Source organism: Tupaia chinensis, unplaced genomic scaffold (genome assembly GCF_000334495.1).
Source record: "Tupaia chinensis unplaced genomic scaffold, TupChi_1.0 Scaffold000365_1, whole genome shotgun sequence".
NCBI lineage: Eukaryota > Metazoa > Chordata > Mammalia > Scandentia > Tupaiidae > Tupaia > Tupaia belangeri.
This window is the reverse complement of record NW_006159862.1, coordinates 2,259,950-2,279,126: the sequence shown is the minus strand read 5'-3', so window position 1 is coordinate 2,279,126 and position 19,177 is coordinate 2,259,950. Positions and strand designations below refer to the sequence as shown.

At 43.1% G+C, this 19,177-nt stretch overlaps 1 protein-coding gene across 1 annotated transcript in view; it reads left to right on the top strand.

Moving 5' to 3' along the window:
- Positions 1–19,177, top strand: part of LOC102468739 (multidrug and toxin extrusion protein 2-like) — a 79,669-nt gene that overhangs the window by 40,782 nt on the left and 19,710 nt on the right. The window contains exons 13-14 of the mRNA XM_014589618.2: positions 9,255–9,324; positions 11,003–11,135. Coding sequence (XP_014445104.1) covers positions 9,255–9,324; positions 11,003–11,135 — 203 coding nt within the window. The remainder of the gene's footprint in view (positions 1–9,254; positions 9,325–11,002; positions 11,136–19,177) is intronic.

The following is a 19,177-nucleotide window of genomic DNA, read 5'->3' as shown; positions in this document are numbered from 1 at the left end:
TAAGTTTTTTTTTTCCCCCTCGATAGGGCATGCATTCCCACCAGAGAGAGAGAGAGAGAGGAAAAGTGAGAAATCACCCCTCCAGGGGGTATGGCCATGCCACAGTTCTCCATTCTCTGCCCAGGATTTTGGGCACACACACATATGAGACTGACATGACCCCCAGGTTGCCAGATCCAGGACTCGAACCACAATTGGCCAGGTGGGAGTCCAGTGCCTTCACTGCACCACCTGTGGGCCCCCACCAAATTTGATAAAATCTTAGAGATCTAAGGGGCTATTTGATGTAGTTATTTATCTGACATCAGGGTTCCTCCACAACATCTTTGCCAGGTTGCCCAGTTTATATTTTCATAACCTCAGTGAGGAGGAACTTGCTTATCCTCCCTGGGCAGCTTTGACTGTTGGAACACCTTCCTTATTTTGAGCTGAAACCTACCTTTCCCATTCATAGCTTTCACCCACCGATAGCAATTTTGTGCTTGTGACCCTACAAGCGAGTCTTATTTCCTCCTGACATTTAGGGGTATCTCTCATGCCCTGCAGGGTCTTCTCTTCGTCATCATAAACACCTGCAATTCCTTCAGCCGTTTCTCAGGGCAGGCGCTTCCAGTCTTCACCTTGTCGAATTCACACAAACTCGAAGGCAGTGCTCTTAGTTGACGGTACCATCCTACGTCATTGTGCCCGATAGACTTCCGGTGAAGTACTGAGCTTTCGGTGGCTACACAGACTGTCATCTGAGCTGGTGCGAGTATGCTCTGATCAGCCGTGACATCACAGCCTTCCCTTATGTAGTTGTCCTCTTGAGTCCAAGAGCAGAATCCTATATTTGAACCTATTAACCCTATTCCCTAGGGTGCGTGTGCTTGCTGAAGAGAGAGAGAGAGACAAAGACAATGAGAGGGGAAGTGAGAAATCACCCTCCCAGGGGGATGGTCATGCTACAGTCCCTTTTCTTCCATTCTCCTCCCTGGACCTTGGACATGCATGCATGCGTATGCACATGCATATTCTCCCGGAGTGAGTTTCAAGCCTCCAAGTCCAGGACTCACACCATGGCTGGTTATGTGGGAGTCCACTGATAAAAGCGCCACACCATCTGCTGGCTCCCGAACACCTATTAACCTTTGTCTTCATATAATATATATATATATAGTACTCATTTGGACACTTTTGGTTTCTAGTTTGGTCAGTGACATTGTTTCCTATCCTTCTAGTTTCTGCCATTGTACATGTGATACATACTTCCATAGCTCCATTTCTTGCTCTTTTATATACTGCATTGACACCTTCATTAAAGTCTTCCTGTGCCCCCAAGTCCTGCCATCATCCTGAGCGGACTCAGCGTCCACATGGATGAGCCATTGCTCCGCCCTTGGCTCCAGCCCTCACCCTGATATCTCTGCCCTACAGCAGGCAAATACTCCTATGTTCATATTTGGGCTTTTTCATTACATGTATCTTTGCATCTCCAGTCCTTGAGTTGACCACAATTCCAGTCCTTCCAGCATGCTTTTATAGCTGTGTCTCCTTAAGAGCATTCTTCAACCTCTTGGGCCCTCCAGTCAGTCAACTCTTTCTCAGTCCACATCCCTGCCTTTACTTTTCCCCTTAGGTCACGTGGATGCCATGGCCCACTATATTAGCAACTCTCTTGCCAGTAACCTAAATTCCTTTTAACCTCCTATATGGCAGAGCCCCACCCTGGAGGAACACGGTTGTGCACTGTGCCAATAGCTGATCATTTGTGGAAAAGTCATATGAGAAGGCATAATGGTTCCCTTAGAAGCTTATGTATGACACCAGTCACGACTAGACCCTCAGCACTGCCTATCTGTCCTTCTTTGGTCATCTCTTTGTCTATCTTTGCAAGCCGTATTAAATATTTTCCACTCTTCTCAAACCATTGACCCTTTCCTGTCACCCTCCAACCATCACTCTCAGCAAATAACCTTGCCTCCTCCTTGAGTGTATCATGGTTGGTGTATATTGGGCTTCTTGGGTATGTAGGTTCATGTCTTTCATCAAATTTGGAAAGTTTTAAGCTATTCTTCAAATTATTTTTTCTACCCCTTTTTTTCTTTCCTCTCCTCAGGGATTCCCATTATTTATGTATTGGTAAACTAGATGGCTGGCATTCCCCAGGTTCCTATATCTGTGTTTATTTTTCTTCATTCTTTTTTCTTTCTGTCCCTCAGAGTAAATAACCTCAATTATCCTTTCTTGAAATTCATCGATCCTTTCTTCTACCGTCTCAAATCTACTGTTCAACTCCTCTGGTGATATTTTTCACTTCTGCCGATATACTTTTGAACTCTATAGTTATTTTCTTTTTTTTATTATTTATTTTATTTATCACTATTATTTTTTAATTCGCTCTAGGGCACCAGAGAGAGACAGAGAGAGGGAAAATGAGAAAGCAAGCCTCCAGGTCTGGAACCCGAATGGTAGTCAGCCATGTGGGACTCCAGCAGCCTAACCATCACGCCACCTGTGGGCTCCTTTTTAATAATTTCTATCTCTGTATCAATAGTACATATTTGGTGAGACATCTTTGTCATACTTTCCATTAGTTCTTTAGAAATTTTTAAAATTCTTTGAATGTATTTGAAGTAGCTGACTCTGGTGAGTCCCATGTCTGGGCTTCCTCTGATATTGCCTTTTGTCCTCCATGCATGAGCTATACCTTGTTTCTTTGCATGACTCAGTAATTTTTTACTGAAAACTGGACATTTTGAGTAATGTGGCAGTTCTGGGAATTAGATTCCCCTCTTCCCCAGGGTTATTTGTTGTTGCTACACATTTTGTTGCTTAGTGACTTTTTTTTTTTTTTTTTTTGAGAGATTTTCACTGTAGGGCGCGTGCGCTCGCCAGACAGACAGAGAGAGACATAGAGACAGAAAGCGAGAAATCACCCCCCAGGGGGGATGGTCACGCCGCAATCCCTTCTCCTCCATTCTCCTCCCGGGATCTTGGGCACGCACGCACACGCGCCCGGCGTGAGTTTTTTAAGCCACCAGGTCCGGGACACGAACCGCGGTCGACTACGTGGGAATCCAGCGACATAGCCATTACGCTAACTGCTGGTTCCCTTGCTTAGTGACTTTTATGAACTAATTCTGTGAAGTATTCTTTGTCAAGTGAGGCCACCCAAGTTTCTGTCCCATTAGCTTAATAGTTAGCTGATTATCGGAGAGATTTCATTTACTGGGTGGATCCCAAATATATCCCATTGTTTGCCACAGGACTCTGCATTTAGAGAAAGACTTTCAACACGCAGCAAGGCATTTCACTTGATCTTAATCTTCACTTTCTACTTGTTCACTTCCTGCTTCAGTTCAACCAGGAGTGAAACTTAGGCCTTCTCTCACCTTTATTAAATTTTTCTAAAAGAACTCATTCATTTTAAAATTAACCTGTAACAATTGGACATCTTTGTGGGGGTGTGATGTAATTTTTCATACACGAGCACAACGTGTAACGATGAAATCAGGGTCATTAATACACCCATCATCTCAACCATTTCGTGTCATGTGCTTAAGGCACGTGGCCTTTCCTGAATATGTACACAATTCTATGCATGCATATGGCCTTCTAGATTCCCAGGAATATGTCAACGCCCCTGCAGATAGGTCATTCCCCAGCTTTTCCTACCAACCGTTTTGGTTATCTCTTGTTTACCCTGGCTATTTTCTCTTGCCCCAAGCAGCAGCAGCTAAAATATTTGCCTGTAAATATTTTCTGCAAACATACCTCAGATGAACTTCTAAATAATTATTTTATTTAACTATTTATTTTAATGTGACTAGAGAGAGACAGAGAGAGAGAGAGAGAGAGAGAGAGAAGTGAGAAAGCAAGCCACCAGGTCTGGTACTTGAACCGTGGTCGGCCATGTGGGAGTGTCCAGTGCCTTAACCGTCACCCCACCTGCTAGCCCCTCAGTGCACTTTTACCACTGGGCAGGTTTAAATCAGGTGAAATAGGGACAGCCTTTCAATTGGGTCTGCTAGGGAGCCACCAGACAGGTGGTTTGTCTGTAAAATAACTGTTCTTTGGGAATGAGGTGTTTTGTTTTTGTTTGTTTTCTGAGGTTTTGCCGTAGGGCACATGCACTCACCAGAGAGAGACGGAGAGAGAGAAAGTGAGAAATCACCCCCTGTGGAGATGGCCACACTGCAATCCCTTATCCACTCCCCTCCTGGGATTTTGGGCACATGCACACGGATCCACGTAATTTTCAAGCCACCAGGTCCAGGACTTGAGCTGCGGTTGGCCATGTGAGAATCCAGTGCTGTAACCACTATGCTACCCGCTGGCCTCAGGAAGGAGTTTTTTGTTTTTTGTTTTTTTTTTTTTTAGAGGTTTTTGCTATAGGGTGCATGCACTCACTGGAGAGACAGAGACAGAAAGCGAGAAATCACCCCCTAGGGAGGATGGCCACGCCACAATCCCTTCTCCTCCATTCTCCTCTTGGGATCTTGGGCACGCACGCACACGCGCCTGGTGTGAGTTTAAGCCACTGAGTCCGAGACTCGAACCGTGGTCAACTACATGGGAATTCAGCGACATAGCCATTATGCTAACTGCTGGTCCCAGGAATGAGGTTTTGAGAGAGTTCAGCCCGTTGTTTCACTGCAAGTCCTGGAAATACGAGCTGTTACTTTTTTTTTTTTGGAGAGATTTTCACTATAGGGCGCGTGCGCTCGCCAGACAGACAGAGAGAGACAGAGAGACAGAAAGCAAGAAATCACCCCCCAGGGGGGATGGTCATGCCGCAACCCCTTCTCCTCCATTCTCCTCTCGGGATCTTGGGCACGCACACACACGCGCCCGGCGTGAGATTTAAGCCACCGGGTCCGGGATGCAAACCGCGGTCGACTATGTGGGAGTCCAGCGACATAGCCATTACTCTAACTGCTGGTTCCCGAGCTGTTACTTTTCAAGATTACACTGAACTGGGGACAAAGGAATGATACTAGGATTAAGTTAAAACCACAAAACTGGGACCACTAGACGGATATAATATTTACATTGCTGGACTCCCACATAGTTGACTATGGTTCTAGTCCCAGGCCCAGCAACTTAAAACTCATGCCAGGCATGTGTGCATGCCCAAGATCCCCAAAGGAAAATGGAGAAGGACCCTATAGAAAAAAAAATTAAAAATAAAAAATATCTCAAAAAACCCCCACAAAGCTTACTGTTCATAGCAACATTCAGCCACTGTTCCTGATTAAGTGCTTCTCAGATCACTGCAAATCTTTGGTTAATTTCCAGAGTTCTAAAAAATTAATTCTCAGTGTTTGTCAGTTTCTAATAATTTCTCCTTTTCCTGTTGATGGGATATGTATTCCTGTCTGTATATTTTATAACTTTTTGTTGAAAACTGGACATTTTGAATACTGTAATATGATAATTCTGGAAATCAGATTCCCCTCCCTCTCCAAGTGCTGTTCTTGCTTGTTGGGGGTCTACAGTTGATGTCTTTAGTTACCTTTTCAGACTAGATTTTACGAAGACTGAATGGCCTGATGGAGAGATTTCTTTTTCTTTTCTTCTACCCCCAGAGAGGTTCTTAAATGTTTTTACCCAATAAGTTTAGGGTTTTTTTTTTTTTTTTTTTAATAAGTTTAGGTTTTTTAAAAGTTTTTTTTTGGGGGGGCTGGCAGGTGGCGTGGTGGTTAAAGGCGCTGGACTCCCACATGGCCAACCGTGGTTCAAATCCTGAATCTGGTGGCTTGCTTTCTCACTTTCCCCCTCTCGCTCTGTCTGTCTGCTCAAACTGGAAAGTAACCATAATAATAAATAAAGTTAAAATAAAATCATTATTAAAAAATGTTTTTTTTTTTTTTCATAAAAGTGAGAGATAAATACTAACACTCAACAGAGTCTCCCGCTGTTTCCCCTGCGACTCTCGTAGCCAGTCGGGAGCATGAATGTGTTGGGAGCAGCAGTTAGCGTAATGAACATGTGTGCTCGGCATGTACAGGCTGACTGCAGGACCAACCTGTGATCTTCCGTATGGACCCGTCTTTGCTTGAGTAGCGCATGGCTGCTGTGCCACTGAGTCTGCCTTTTTTCTTTTTTAATGTTTTGTCTCTAAATTCTTTGATAGGCGTAGAAAACGACTTCATCCCAAGGGGGTTCTGTGCCAGTCCCTCTGTGAACCTCTAGGTTGATCAAAACATGTAGCCTTGATCTTTTCTTAAATTTTATTTATTATTATTAACTTACTATAGGATGTGCGTACTCACCAGAGAGAGAGCTAGAAAGGGAAAGTGAGAAAGCAAACCACCAGGTCTGGAACTGAACCATGGTTGGCCATGTGGGAGTTCAGTGCCTTAACCACCATGCCACCTGCCAGCCACTATTATAACCTTGATTTAAAAAAAAAAGTTACTTAGTTCCATTTGTTATTATTGCTTTTTTTTTTATTTTACCAGACAGAGACAGAGAGAGAGAGAGAAAGCGAGAAAGCAAGCCACCAGGTCCAGGACTCAAACCGTGGTCAACCATGTGGGAATCCAGCACCTTTAACCACCACGCCACCTGCTGGCCCCATATGACCTTGATTTTTAGAGGCCAAGGTTCATATTGCCAAACCTGGTTCCAGTAAACCTCATAGGAGTGGGCCAGCCTTTCCTACGGCAGGGGGGCCGACCCGGACATGGCAGACTGGGAGAAGACGGCTGCCGTGCGAAACAGCGACATCCGCCGACGTTTCGCCGCCCCTCCGTTACCAAGCGCCTCCTTATCACTGCGAGTTTCTGACCAGGCTCCCGAGCTCTGAAACAGTTGGTTTCAACGTTTCGTGCTGGTTCCGTAGTGGCTTTGGTGAGACTGATTCTTGAGCTTCCTACGTCGCCATCTTCACCTGGTGACATCACCAGGACAGATACTCATCCTATGGATTGGGCTCTCGCCGCTTCTGTAGGGCAAATGTTTTTCCTGGCAATATTTCAGTTCCTTTAAAAAAGCAAACAAACAACAGCAAGAAGGCACACATTTATTTATTAATTAATTTATTTTGTCATGATTTTAGGGCCACTGGGTCTGGGACTTGAACCACGGTCAGCCATGTGGGCATCCAATGCCTCAACCACACCACCTGCCGACCCCCTCAGTTACCATTTTTGTCACTGGGTGTGCTCAGGTGTGAGTAAGTCTTTTCTTTTATTCTTCTTGTCACTTTCAAAATTTATCATCTAAAGCATCTGATTTTTCTTTAGCTTTAGGAATTTTTTTTCTCCTTCCCGTACATTTTCTCTGTTCTTTTAGAACTCTTTTTAGATGAATGTTAGAATGTATTTATCTGACACAGCTTTTCTCTCTCATCTTCTCTCTCTTTGTGTTTTTTTTTTTGGAGAGGTTTTTGCCATAGGGCATGTACGCTCGCCAGACAGACAGACAGACAGAGAGACAGAAAGTGAGAAATCACCCCCCAGAGGGGATGGTCACGTCGCAATCCCTTCTCCTCTATTCTCCTCTTGGGATCTTGGGCACGCACGCACATGCACCTGGCGTGAGTTTAAGCCACCGGGTCCGGGACTCGAACTGCGGTCGACTACATGGGAGTCCAGTGACATAGCCATTACGCTAACTGCTGGTCTCTCTCTTTGTGTTTTGAAATATTTCTTCAACTTTATCTTCCAAGTTAAAATTTAGTCTTGGGGCCGGCAGGTGGTGTGCTTAAGGTACTGGACTCCCACATGGCTAACCGCAGCTCAAGTCCCAGATCTGGTGGGTTGCTTTCTCACTTTCCCTCTCTTTCTCTGGTTAATAATAATAATAACAATAATAATAAATAAAAGTAAATACTTCTTAAAAAAAGAAATTTAGTCTGTAACATGTTTGTTCATTATCTGTTTTTTAAATGAAACACCTTATTTTAGTGTTCATATTTTCATTTCTAATCACTTCCCCCCCCCCAGTTTCTCCTTTTCCTTCCATGCCTGTTGTTAGCTTATGAAGGTCTCTGAGAAGAGTAATTATACATTTTTTTATGTTCCTTGTACTCTTTGTTTCCTTTTGTGTCAGCATACCTCCTGTTGACTTTCCTTGTATCCGGTAAATACTGGCTTTCTGTTTGTATTTTTGGATGACAGACCACATGGCTGTGTTGACTAGCAGAGACCGTGCACATGTTAGGTCCTTTGGGTCTGCTCCAAAGAGCTACTCCTGTTAGGGAGAAGGTTGACAGGCTCTGTCTAAATTGATGGTATATGCGGGCGAGCTCCAGGGCCTGGTGGTTAAGGCAGCCGGATCCCACGTGGCTGATGGTTAGAGCCCTGAACGTGCAGCTTGAGAAACATACCAGGCATGTGTGTGTGTGTGTGTGTGTGTGTGTGTGTGCACCCAAAATCCAGAGAGAGGGGAGAGATGGAGAAGGGATTGCGACATGACCATTACCCATGGTGGTGGTGGTGGGGAGTGCTTTCTTCTCTTCTGTCTCTGAAGTGCACATACCCTCTAGCAAACGAATCCATTACTTGATCGGGGGTACTGTTAGGCAGCATGCTTCCCTTTAGGGTGAAAGGGAAGGGAGCTGTAAGACTTTTACCTTGGGGAGTTTTCTGTGGCCTGTCTCATGTGTCACATCTATGTTGGGTCCATCACGCAGGTCTTTAGCCACCTCTGCCTCTTCTATGTCCCTCTCGAGAGTCCCAGCTCCCCTCTGCAGGCCTCCCTAGCTGGTCTTCCATTGTAACTGAACAGAAATCAGGGAATCTCCAAGGAGACAAAGGTCTCATTGGCCTCAACTCCATTTTTGAGGACAACTTTCATAGAGAGGACGATTCCCATCCATAGACCAAGGTCTACTTCTTGTGTTTCCCAGACCCCACATTTATATATCCAGAAATGGAGCTTTATTATTAATAGTTTTAATTTTCTATAGAGCACGTGTGCTTTCCAGAGACAGACAGACAGAGAGGGAAACTGAGAAAGCAAGCTCTAGGTCTGGGCCTCGAGGCGTGGTCAGTCATGTGGGAGTCCAGTGCCTTAACCACCGTGCCAGAAGCAGAGCTTTGAAGTTATCCTTTACAGTGGCAGCCTAGACCATGGCCCTGTTAGCTTAAATTCTACCTACTAAAATGCAAATTACTGAGGCTTTATTATGTGCCTACTTTGTTGAAAAAATTACTGTTCTGATTGAACTGACCGATCAGCTTGTCGGTAGTTTGATGAGCAGTCAATCCGTCCACTGCAGAGACGTGATGTTTCGATAACTGGCACTCCTTTCCTGCCCACAGAGATATCATTTCCCTGGTGAGCCAAGTGATGCCTGTTTTTGCTCCCTTTCACCTGTTCGATGCACTAGCTGTGAGTATTTGGGGTGATTTTATGCTAATATACATAGCAAAATTTGTGTGTGTTTCTGGCTTTTTAAGTAAATATCTGATTTCATCTTTGAAAAGAGAGCGCTCTTGTTTCAGGCAGTCTGAGCTGTTTGAGAGAAAGGTCAGTTCTTTTTATTTTTTCCTTTTTTTTTAGGGGGAGAGGTTTTTGCTATAGGGCGCATACACTCGCCAGAAAGACAGAGGGAGACAGAGAGACAGAAAGCGAGAAATCACCCCCAGGGGGAATGGCCACACTGCAATCCCTTCTCCTCCATTCTCCTCTCGGGATCTTGGGCACGCACACACATGTGCCCAGCGTGAGTTTAAGCCACCAGGTCCAGGACTTGAACCACAGTCGACTCCATGGGAGTCCAGTGTCATAGCCATTATGCCAATTGCTGGTCCCAAGGCAAGGTAATTTCTTAAGAGTGTAGCCTCCTGGGGACCAGCAGATGGCGTAATGATTACTTTCCTGGACTCCCACATGGACGACCATGCTTTGAGTCCTGGACCCAGAGGCTTGAAACTCACACTGGGCACATGCGCATGTGTGCTCAAAATCCCAAGAGGAGACGGGACTATGGTGTGGCCATCCTCCCTGGGAAGTTATTTCTTGCTTTCTCTCTCTCTCTCTTTCTCTCTCTCTCTGTCTCTATGGCGAGCTCATATGCCCTACAGCAAACAGCTTTTCCCCTCCAAAAAGAGTGTAGTCTCTCAAGGTGGGAGAGACCTGAGTTGTCCCCCCAACCTGCTGCCCTGACCATCGGAATGCCATGGGATGAGGTGACTGCCATGGACTCCGCCAAGGCAGGCCATGTTCCCTTTGAGTTAACTCTGACCCCTAGAAAGCCTGTCTCTAGGCTGGTTTGTGGGTTTACCAGTATTTGAAGATACTTTTTGTATCCCAGAGTCACTGGGTTACTGGTTCCCAGTTTCAGCAGTTATTTCTACTGGCATGGTTTCTAGGCCCATGTGTTGTCTTGCCTTCTTTCCCCACGGAATTTCTTCTACGTTATGGCACCCTGAAGATATGGCACCCATGACTGAACACTGGCCATGGTAAGCATTGTGTGGAAGAGATACCCACAATCAAATTATTTTCCAGTCAGGATATCAGACGAGCTTTTTTAAATAATTATTTTATTTTATCTACTCTTATCATTATTCTATTTTTAATTTGCTATAGGGCACATGTGTTCATCTGAGAGACAGAGAGCGAGAGAGAGGGGAAGTGAGAAAGCAAACCTCCAGACCCAGGACTCAAACTGCAGTCAGTCATGTGGGAGTCCAGCGTCTCAACCACCACGCCACCTGTTGGCCCCGATTTCAGATGCATACTTTGCTGAGGTTAACATCAGTAGAGCCTCTACTTTTTCTCAACATGTGCTTTTACAAGATCATTTTAAATAGTTAAGATGAGTTAAATAACACCGCGTGATGGATTTCTGCTCAAAGTTGCTCTGGTTGGTTGTTATCATTGGTGTTCACATTAAGTTTAGAAGGAGAACGCTTCCCTTTCTCTCTTACACGATGTGCAATTCTCGTTTTAAGGCAGAGTGCTCTGGCCATGTATTGTCATGTAGCTCGGGGTATTCATGTCCCAACTGGGGATGATGATAATGTCATGACTGCCATGTTGGTTTGGGTTTTCCTCTCCACAGGCCACCTGTGGGGGAGTCCTGAGAGGTACAGGAAATCAGAAGATTGGTGCTATCTTGAATGCCATCGGTTACTATGTTTTGGGTTTTCCCATCGGAGTATCTCTGATGTTTGCCGCAAAACTTGGGATCATAGGTATGTGTCTTTCCTTAGTGACTCTCCTCTGTTCTCACTTGTCCTTTGAAGATAAATCGCTGGAGATATAAATTAGTAGGTTGGAAAGTTGCTCCTGTACAACAGGGGAAGAAATTATTTCTCCCCAAACAGTTCTTCAGTGCCTCCTCCGTACAAATACGCTGGAGATGCAGTATCGAACAAAATAAACACGCTCCTCCCTCAGGAAGAGACCGAGGTGAAGTGGCGACACGATGAGTCGATGCTGTTGGGTTAAGCACTGCAGAAAAGAGCAGGATTCTGTGGCTCTCCAGAGTAGCCCCTCGGGCAGCAATGTGTCAGTGCAGACCTGGGACCCAGATTACCTACCTGACGTGGGAGCATTTGTCACCACTGTCTCCCCCATTGAAGCAACCTTGTCAAAAATCATTTGGCCACAGATGGACAGGTTTATTTCTGTACTCTCATTTCTTTTTCTTTTTTTCTTTTTCCTTTTTTTTTTTTTGAGAGATTTTTGCTAATGGATGCATGCTCTCGCCAGAGAGACAAAGAGAAAGCAAAAAGTTACCCCCCAGGGGGTTGGCTACACAACAATCCCTTTTCCTCCATTCTTCTTGGGACTTTGGGCACTCACACACATGCGCCCAGTGAGTTTCAAGCTGTCAGATCCGGGACTTGCACCACGGTGGAAGTTCAATGTCTTAACCACTACGCCACCTGCTGGCCCCGTACTGCACTCTCACTGCTCTGTCTGTTCTTATGCTAGCGCCACACTGTCTTAATCACCGTAGCTTTGTAGTAACTTGAAAAAAGGAACGGTGACTCTCCCCACTTTTCCTTTTTAAATTTTGTTTTGGCTGCTTGGGATCCCTTGCGGTTCTCTATGAATCCAAGAATGGCGTTATCATTTCTGTATGAAAGACTTGTGAGAATTTTTATCAGAATTGCATTAAACCTGTAGATGCTTTGGAGATTACCGCCATTTTTTTTTAAGAGCGTGTGCTCACTGGAGAGATAGTGAGAGGTCACCTTCCAGGGAGGATAGCCGTGCCACAAGCCCTTCTCTATTCTCCTGGGACTTTGGGCACACGTGCCCGTGTGCCTGGCATGAGTTTCAAGCTGCCAGATCTGGGACTTGAACTTTGATTGGCCTTGTGGGAGTCCAGCACCTTAACCACCATGCCACCTGCTGGCCCGAGTATTGCCATCTTCACAACATTAAGTCTCCCAATCTATGAAGATGGACCATCTTTCCATTCCCTTTAACTTCCAGTTTCATTCACCTAGGCATTCATGCCTGCTAGAGGGCACATGTGCTAGCCAGCGAGGAAGAGGAGAAAGTGCCCCCATAGGGAATGGTCACACAGTAGTCCCCTCTTCTCCATTTCTCCCACCTTTCAGGATTTTGGATGCATGTACACGTGCCTGGTGTGTTTTCCAAGCTGCCAAGTCTGGGGCTTGAACCACATGGTCATTCTAGTGGGACCTAGCTGCCTTAACCACAAGGCTATGGAGCTGACCATAGACTTGAGTTTCTTACAACAGTTTTCCATGGACAAGTCTTTCACCACCTTGGTTCAAGTCGTTCCTATGTCTTTTATTCTTTTGGATGCTATTATAACTAGAATTACTTTATTTCCTTTACACATTGTGTTCAGTGCTGGTGTATTAAAACAAGATCGATTGATGTGTATTGATCTCGTACAACTGTACAGATTTTATTATTTCTAGGTTTTAAGAATGTATACATAAACATGTATACACACACACACACACACACACACGATTATGATGTCTGGAAATAGAGAAAGTTTTACTTCTTTTCCAACCTCCATGCCTTTTTTTTCTTTTTCTTGCCATGGTGTTCTGGTGAGACCTTCTGTAAGAAAACTTCTACCTTCCACACCCCTGCCTTTGGCCTCTTGCTGTCCCTTTCCTGGCTCAGAGACCCAGGCTCAAGAACTCTGTCCCTCCCACTCTGCCAAGTCTGTTCAATTTGTCTCTATAATACCTTTCATGTCTGTGAGAGACTTAAGCCCATATTCATCTGTGTTAGTGTTGCTATAGCTAAATACCCGAGACTGGGTGACTTATTAAGAAAAGGGATTTTCTGGCTCATGAAAGTTCAAGAACATGGTGCTGGCAACTGCTCTTCTGGTGAGGGTCACCTCATGGTGCAGAATCAGAAAGGCCAGTGGACAGGCACAGTCTGGGCATACTTTATAACAGTCAGCCTTTGTGAAAAATCTTTAGTGAGGAGAGAGCATTAATCTACTCAGGGGGACCTTTCCTGTGTCCCAAGCACCTCCCGGTAGGCCCCACCTCCCATCACTGCTAAATTGGGTATCAAGTTTCATTTTTGAAAAGACTGAGCTCTTGGGTAGCAGTTGGTATAGTGGTTACATTGCTGGACTTCCACAGAGTTGACCATGGTTCGAGTCCTGGACCTGGTGGCATAAAACTTACACCAGGCACATGTGCATGCATGCCCAAAATCCTGAGAGGAGACTAAAGGAGAAGGGATTGCAGAGTGGCCATCCCCCCAGGGGGTAATTTCTCACTTTCTGTCTCTGGTGAGCGCACGCGCCCTATAGCAAACATCTCGCTTAAAAATAAATAAATAAATAAATAAATAAATAAATAAATAAAAGCTTTTGCTTCAGGCAATCTGAGACATTTGAGAGAAAGGCGAGTTTTTGTTTTATATATATATATATATAATTTTTAAAAAGATTTTTGCCATAGGGTGCATGTGCTCCCACCCAAAGACATAGTGGAAGGGAAAGTGAGAAATCACCCACCAGGGAGGATGCCCGTGCCACAATCCCTTCTTCACCATTCTGTTCTCTGGATTTGAGGCATGCACGTCCACATGCCCAGTGTGATTTTCAAGCTGCCAGAAGAGACCTGAATTCTCCACCTCACCCGTCTAGACCTGAATGCCACAGTGAGGTGACTGACTTCAACGTCTCCAAGGCAGGCCAAGCTCTCTTGAGTTAACTTTGACCACTAGAAAGTCCTAGTTTCAGCATAAGCGTCTGTGGGAACAAACCATGCAAATCCTACTTTGCAAAAGGGAAGAGTTAAGAATTTATATTGGCCACGGCAATGACATTTATCTTAGCATTTATTATCTGCATTCAACTATGTGTCTAACTTAATCATTACCCTTCTGAAGGTGTTAACATTCAGCACCTGTTTTCCTGCGGAGGGAATGAGGGTAAATACTACAGCTTAAGCGATCATCAGTTAGCATAATGGCTATGTCGCTGGACTCCCATGTAGTCAACCATGGTTCAAGTCCCGGACCTGGTGGCTTAAAACTCACGCCGGGCGCATGTGCATGTGTGCCCAAGATCCCAAGAGGAGAATGGAGGAGAAAGGATTGCGGCATGGTCATCTCCCCTGGGGAGGGGTGATTTTTTGCTTTCTGTCTCTCTGTCTCTGTCTGTCTGGCAAGCACGCATGCCCTATAGCAAAAGCCTCTCAAAACAAAACAAAACAAAACAAAACCAGAAAACAAACAAAAAGAAAACTAAAGCTTAAAGCAGCTGCTGTTTCTCACAAACACCAAATTTTGTCCTCAGGGAAATTCTTTTCTCTAGGGTTTCATCTCCATATGGCACCAGGAGATCTCTGTTTGCAGAGAATAAATGCAGTCTTGCCATACTTGGGAGCTGACTCTGAAATCCATTCAGTCTGTCCAATACCTGAAGACCATCTGTGTTTTCATAGATCTCCGGTACTCTCAGCTTTCCTGTTCAGATATCTAGTGAACATTTTGGAAGTGCATGCTTCTACTCAGGCATGAGGGTTTTTTTCCCCTTGGCAAGCTGTTGCATATGACTTGTGCTAAATCTGTCCTGAGGCATGTTCTCCTGTTGGTATTGTAGACTGAGGCACTTCCTTCCATGACATAATTTGCATGTCTATTATCTGCATTTGTAGTGTATGACAGCTGGATCTTGATACTGTCTGAATTCCTCTGTTTGCAGTAGTTTTCAGTTGACGCTCCTGGCTTTTCCAGGTAAAAAAAAAATCATTTCATGTGCAAAATCATTTAAATTTTAAATCTACTTTCCAGATTTTATACCAGTACCTTCTTTTTCCTACATAATGCCTCTAGTTTCATAATACATTGTTGGGGTAATAGTGGAAAATTCTGGTCTCATTCATTACATTAGTGGTAATGCTTCCTGTTGTTCTCTGCTAAATGATGTCCGGGGTTTGGGGCTGAAGTACATGCATGCGTACATACATGTATGTGCATATTTTAAAAATTGTGTTCAGGGGCCAACAGGTGACATAGTGGTTAAGGCGCTGAAATACCACGTGATGGTTCAAGTCTACCATGAAAATCACTCCAGGAACATATGAAGGAATGCCCAAAATCTCAGTAGGAAGATGGGAGAGAAGATGGGGTGGTTTTGCACTCTCTCTCTCACTGTCTCTCTTTGTCTCTCTCTGGTGAGCACGCATACCCAATGGCAAAAAACTTTAAAAAAAGAAAGAAAGTGATCTCTTTTATTGAGACTCTAAATGTATAAAATTGTGAAAAATAATTTGTCATGTAGTTTTAGGATAAGCTGATATATATTGGTTTTGCATGCATCTACATCTTCATTTTCTATAAATTTATTTTAGCACCAATAAATTATATCTTTTGATTAGCAACAGTCTAATTAGAGAATTGAATGAATACTTATGGTCATATTTTAAAAATTGTGTTCAGGGGCCAACAGGTGACATAGTGGTTAAGGCGCTGAAATACCACGTGATGGTTCAAGTCTACCATGAAAATCACTCCAGGAACATATGCATGAATGCCCAAAATCTCAGTAGGAAGATGGGAGAGAAGATGGGGTGGTTTTGCACTCTCTCTCTCACTGTCTCTCTTTGTCTCTCTCTGGTGAGCACGCATACCCAATGGCAAAAAACTTTAAAAAAAGAAAGAAAGTGATCTCTTTTATTGAGACTCTAAATGTATACAATTGTGAAAAATAATTTGTCATGTAGTTTTAGGATAAGCTGATATATACTGGTTTTGCGTATCTACATCTTCATTTTCTATAAATTTATTTTAGCACCAATAAATTATATCTTTTGATTAGCAACAGTCTAATTAGAGAATTGAATGAATACTATCATAATATGTATTCGAACAACTCCTTTTCTTCTGTATCCAACCAGTATATATATTTTATATTTTTTTTTATGTTAAAACATTTGAGTTTCCTTCCCATTTCTTTGTGCAGTTTCAGTCTTACAGCTGGCAGACTAGCTTTCTTGTGTCCACCAAACACAGACTTAGTTTATTGTCACTTTTGGTAGCTTAATGAGTCCTTGTCTTCAATGTCATTTTTATAATAGCTGCTGTAGGCTGAGACCCACAGGGTATTTCATCACTCTCAAGTTGGAATTCATTCTCTCTTCGGGTCAGGACTACCGCAGATTGATAACTTCTCTTTTCTACCAAGCATTGTGATCAAGACTGGGGAAATACCACTTAACCAAAGCAGTAGGTGTGGAGAGTGGTCATTCTGAGCAAACATGGTGACCTTTACCTTTAAACACATGGAGAAGTATGGTTCTGTGAGCTGTCATTTGCAGGGCAATAAAAACAATAACATGTAAATACAGTAAACTGCCTGAAATTAAAGTCACATGTGCTTAATCAAAATTTCCCCCAAAAGATAAAAACAAACAAAAAACAAAACAAAACAAAACTTACATAAGACTACATGGTGCCAGGTGTCTTCACATCTTCTAAGATCTAAAAATGACTGGCTTTACATCCTACTTCCCCTTCCCCTGTTTTCTGCCCTTTAAAAGAATAGACTTAATTCAAAATCCAAAGGGTCCAGTGGGTGGCATGGTGGTTAAGGTGCTAGACTCCCACATGTTTGACCATGGTTCAAGTCCCAAACCTGGCAGCTTGCTTTTTCACTTTCTCTCTCTCTCTGGTCACATTTTAAAATAAATAAATAAGTAAATAAATAAATTAAATCAAAGAATTCTTTAAAAAATAAAAGTAAAAAAACAAAAACACTGCCATATTAGACTTTAAGCTCCTCTGTAATAAGTGACATGGAGGAGTTCCCTCTTTTATCCACTAAATACATCCTGCTAATGGAGATAGGAGGTTCTTAGATCAGTTAAGATTCCTTAACTAATGAATAATAATTGTATGTATTGATGGTGCCCAACATGATGTTTTGGATATAGGCACATGTTGTGGAGTGGCTAACTCAAACTAATGAGCATATCCATTATCTTACAACTGTGTGTGTGTGTGTGTGTGTGTGTGTGTGGCAAGAACATTTTTTAAAGACTTATTTAATTTTATTTATTATTATTATTATTATTTAGAGACAAATTTTTCTGCTATAGGGTGCATGCACTCCCTAGAGATACAGAGAGAGACAGAAAGCAAGAAATCTCCCTGGGGATGGGGGAATGGCCACACCACAATCCCTTCTCCTCCATTCTCCTCTTGGGATTTTAGGCACGCAGGCACACAATCCCAGTGTGAGTTTTAAGCCACTGGGTCCAGGACTCGAACGGTGATTGACTACATGGGAGTCCAGCAATGTAATCATTACACCATCTGCTGGTTCCTAGTATTACTCTTTTTAACTTGCTACAGAACATGTGTACTCTCCAGAGAGAGAGAGACAGCAAGAGAGAGGGAAGGAAAGTGAGAAAGCAAGCTACCAGTCCCAACCAGGACGAGAACCATGTTTGGCAATGTGGGAGTCCAGCATCTTAACCACCATGCCACCTGACCCTGCAAGAACATTTTAAATCCACTCCCTTAGCAGTTCTCAAGTGTGTAATACATTAAACATAGTCACTATGTTATACAATAGATCTCCTGCACATAGTCCTCCTATATAATGGGAATTTCATATCCTCCAACCAACAGGCCTCCAACCCCTCCCCAGCCCTGGTACCACCATTCTGTTCTCTGTCTCTGCGAGATAGACTTTCTTACATTCTTCACCTGAGAGAGATCACACAGTAGCTATCTTTCTGTGCCTGGCTTATTTTGGTGACCTTAATGTCCTTTAGGACAAAGGCTAAGTACTGATTTTAATCAGAAACACCTAAATTTTCATTTCTCAGCTATAAAAGCTGAGGCATTTCAGTCAGTGGAGGCCTCTCTATTCACAAATGTAAGGTTATACTGAATATATAATTCTTCCCTCCCCACCTGTACTTATTAAAGAGATGGTTCTTGGTAACTGATATTTCCTTATGTTATTAGCTGAATAGCTTCCCTGACAGTGGACATTGAAATTATGCCTCTTTATACATAACACTGTAATGAGCAACCCAGATACATGAATTCACACTCTGACCTTTCCTTAAGATCGATTCCTGAGACAGGAGTCACTCAACCAATGGATATAAACTGTCAGTCTGCTACTTCTTTTTTTAGATAATTTCATCTCTTTTCTTTTTTTTATTATTTTATTATTTTTTTATTAATTTATTTTTTAACACTAATATGCTATACATCATTACAGTATACAAACTGAATTTTTCATCCAAAATACACTGTCTGTTGGCTCAATCAAACACATCAACATACATGTTATCAACAAACAATTTTTCATTTCTTATGTCTTGTATATTTTGCTTTTTTTTTTTTTTTTTTGCCATCCTTGATTCCCTATCCCTAACCCTCTGCCCTGTCCAACCCTCCTCCCATTGTCTCTGGTATCCATGATTGCTTTCTATGCCTATACACCCCCCCATTTAATTGATTGGCTAATGAATTTAATTTGTCTAAATATTTGCAATAGCAAGCACAGCTGATATATACATACACAAGAACTCATGTCTGACTTTAGGCATAAACCTCAGTGAGTAGAATGAACATACTATAAAATAGTACCTCGCTGGGGCTATATAGTTTACTGTGGTCATCAAATACACAGGTTTTTCTTTAAATTTTGGTAACAGTTTTAGTATTTTTTTCCTCTGAATTTTTTTTTAATTTACATTCATTCCCTGAGCATCATCACAACATACTAAATGTGGTTTCCCCTCTAGAGTAA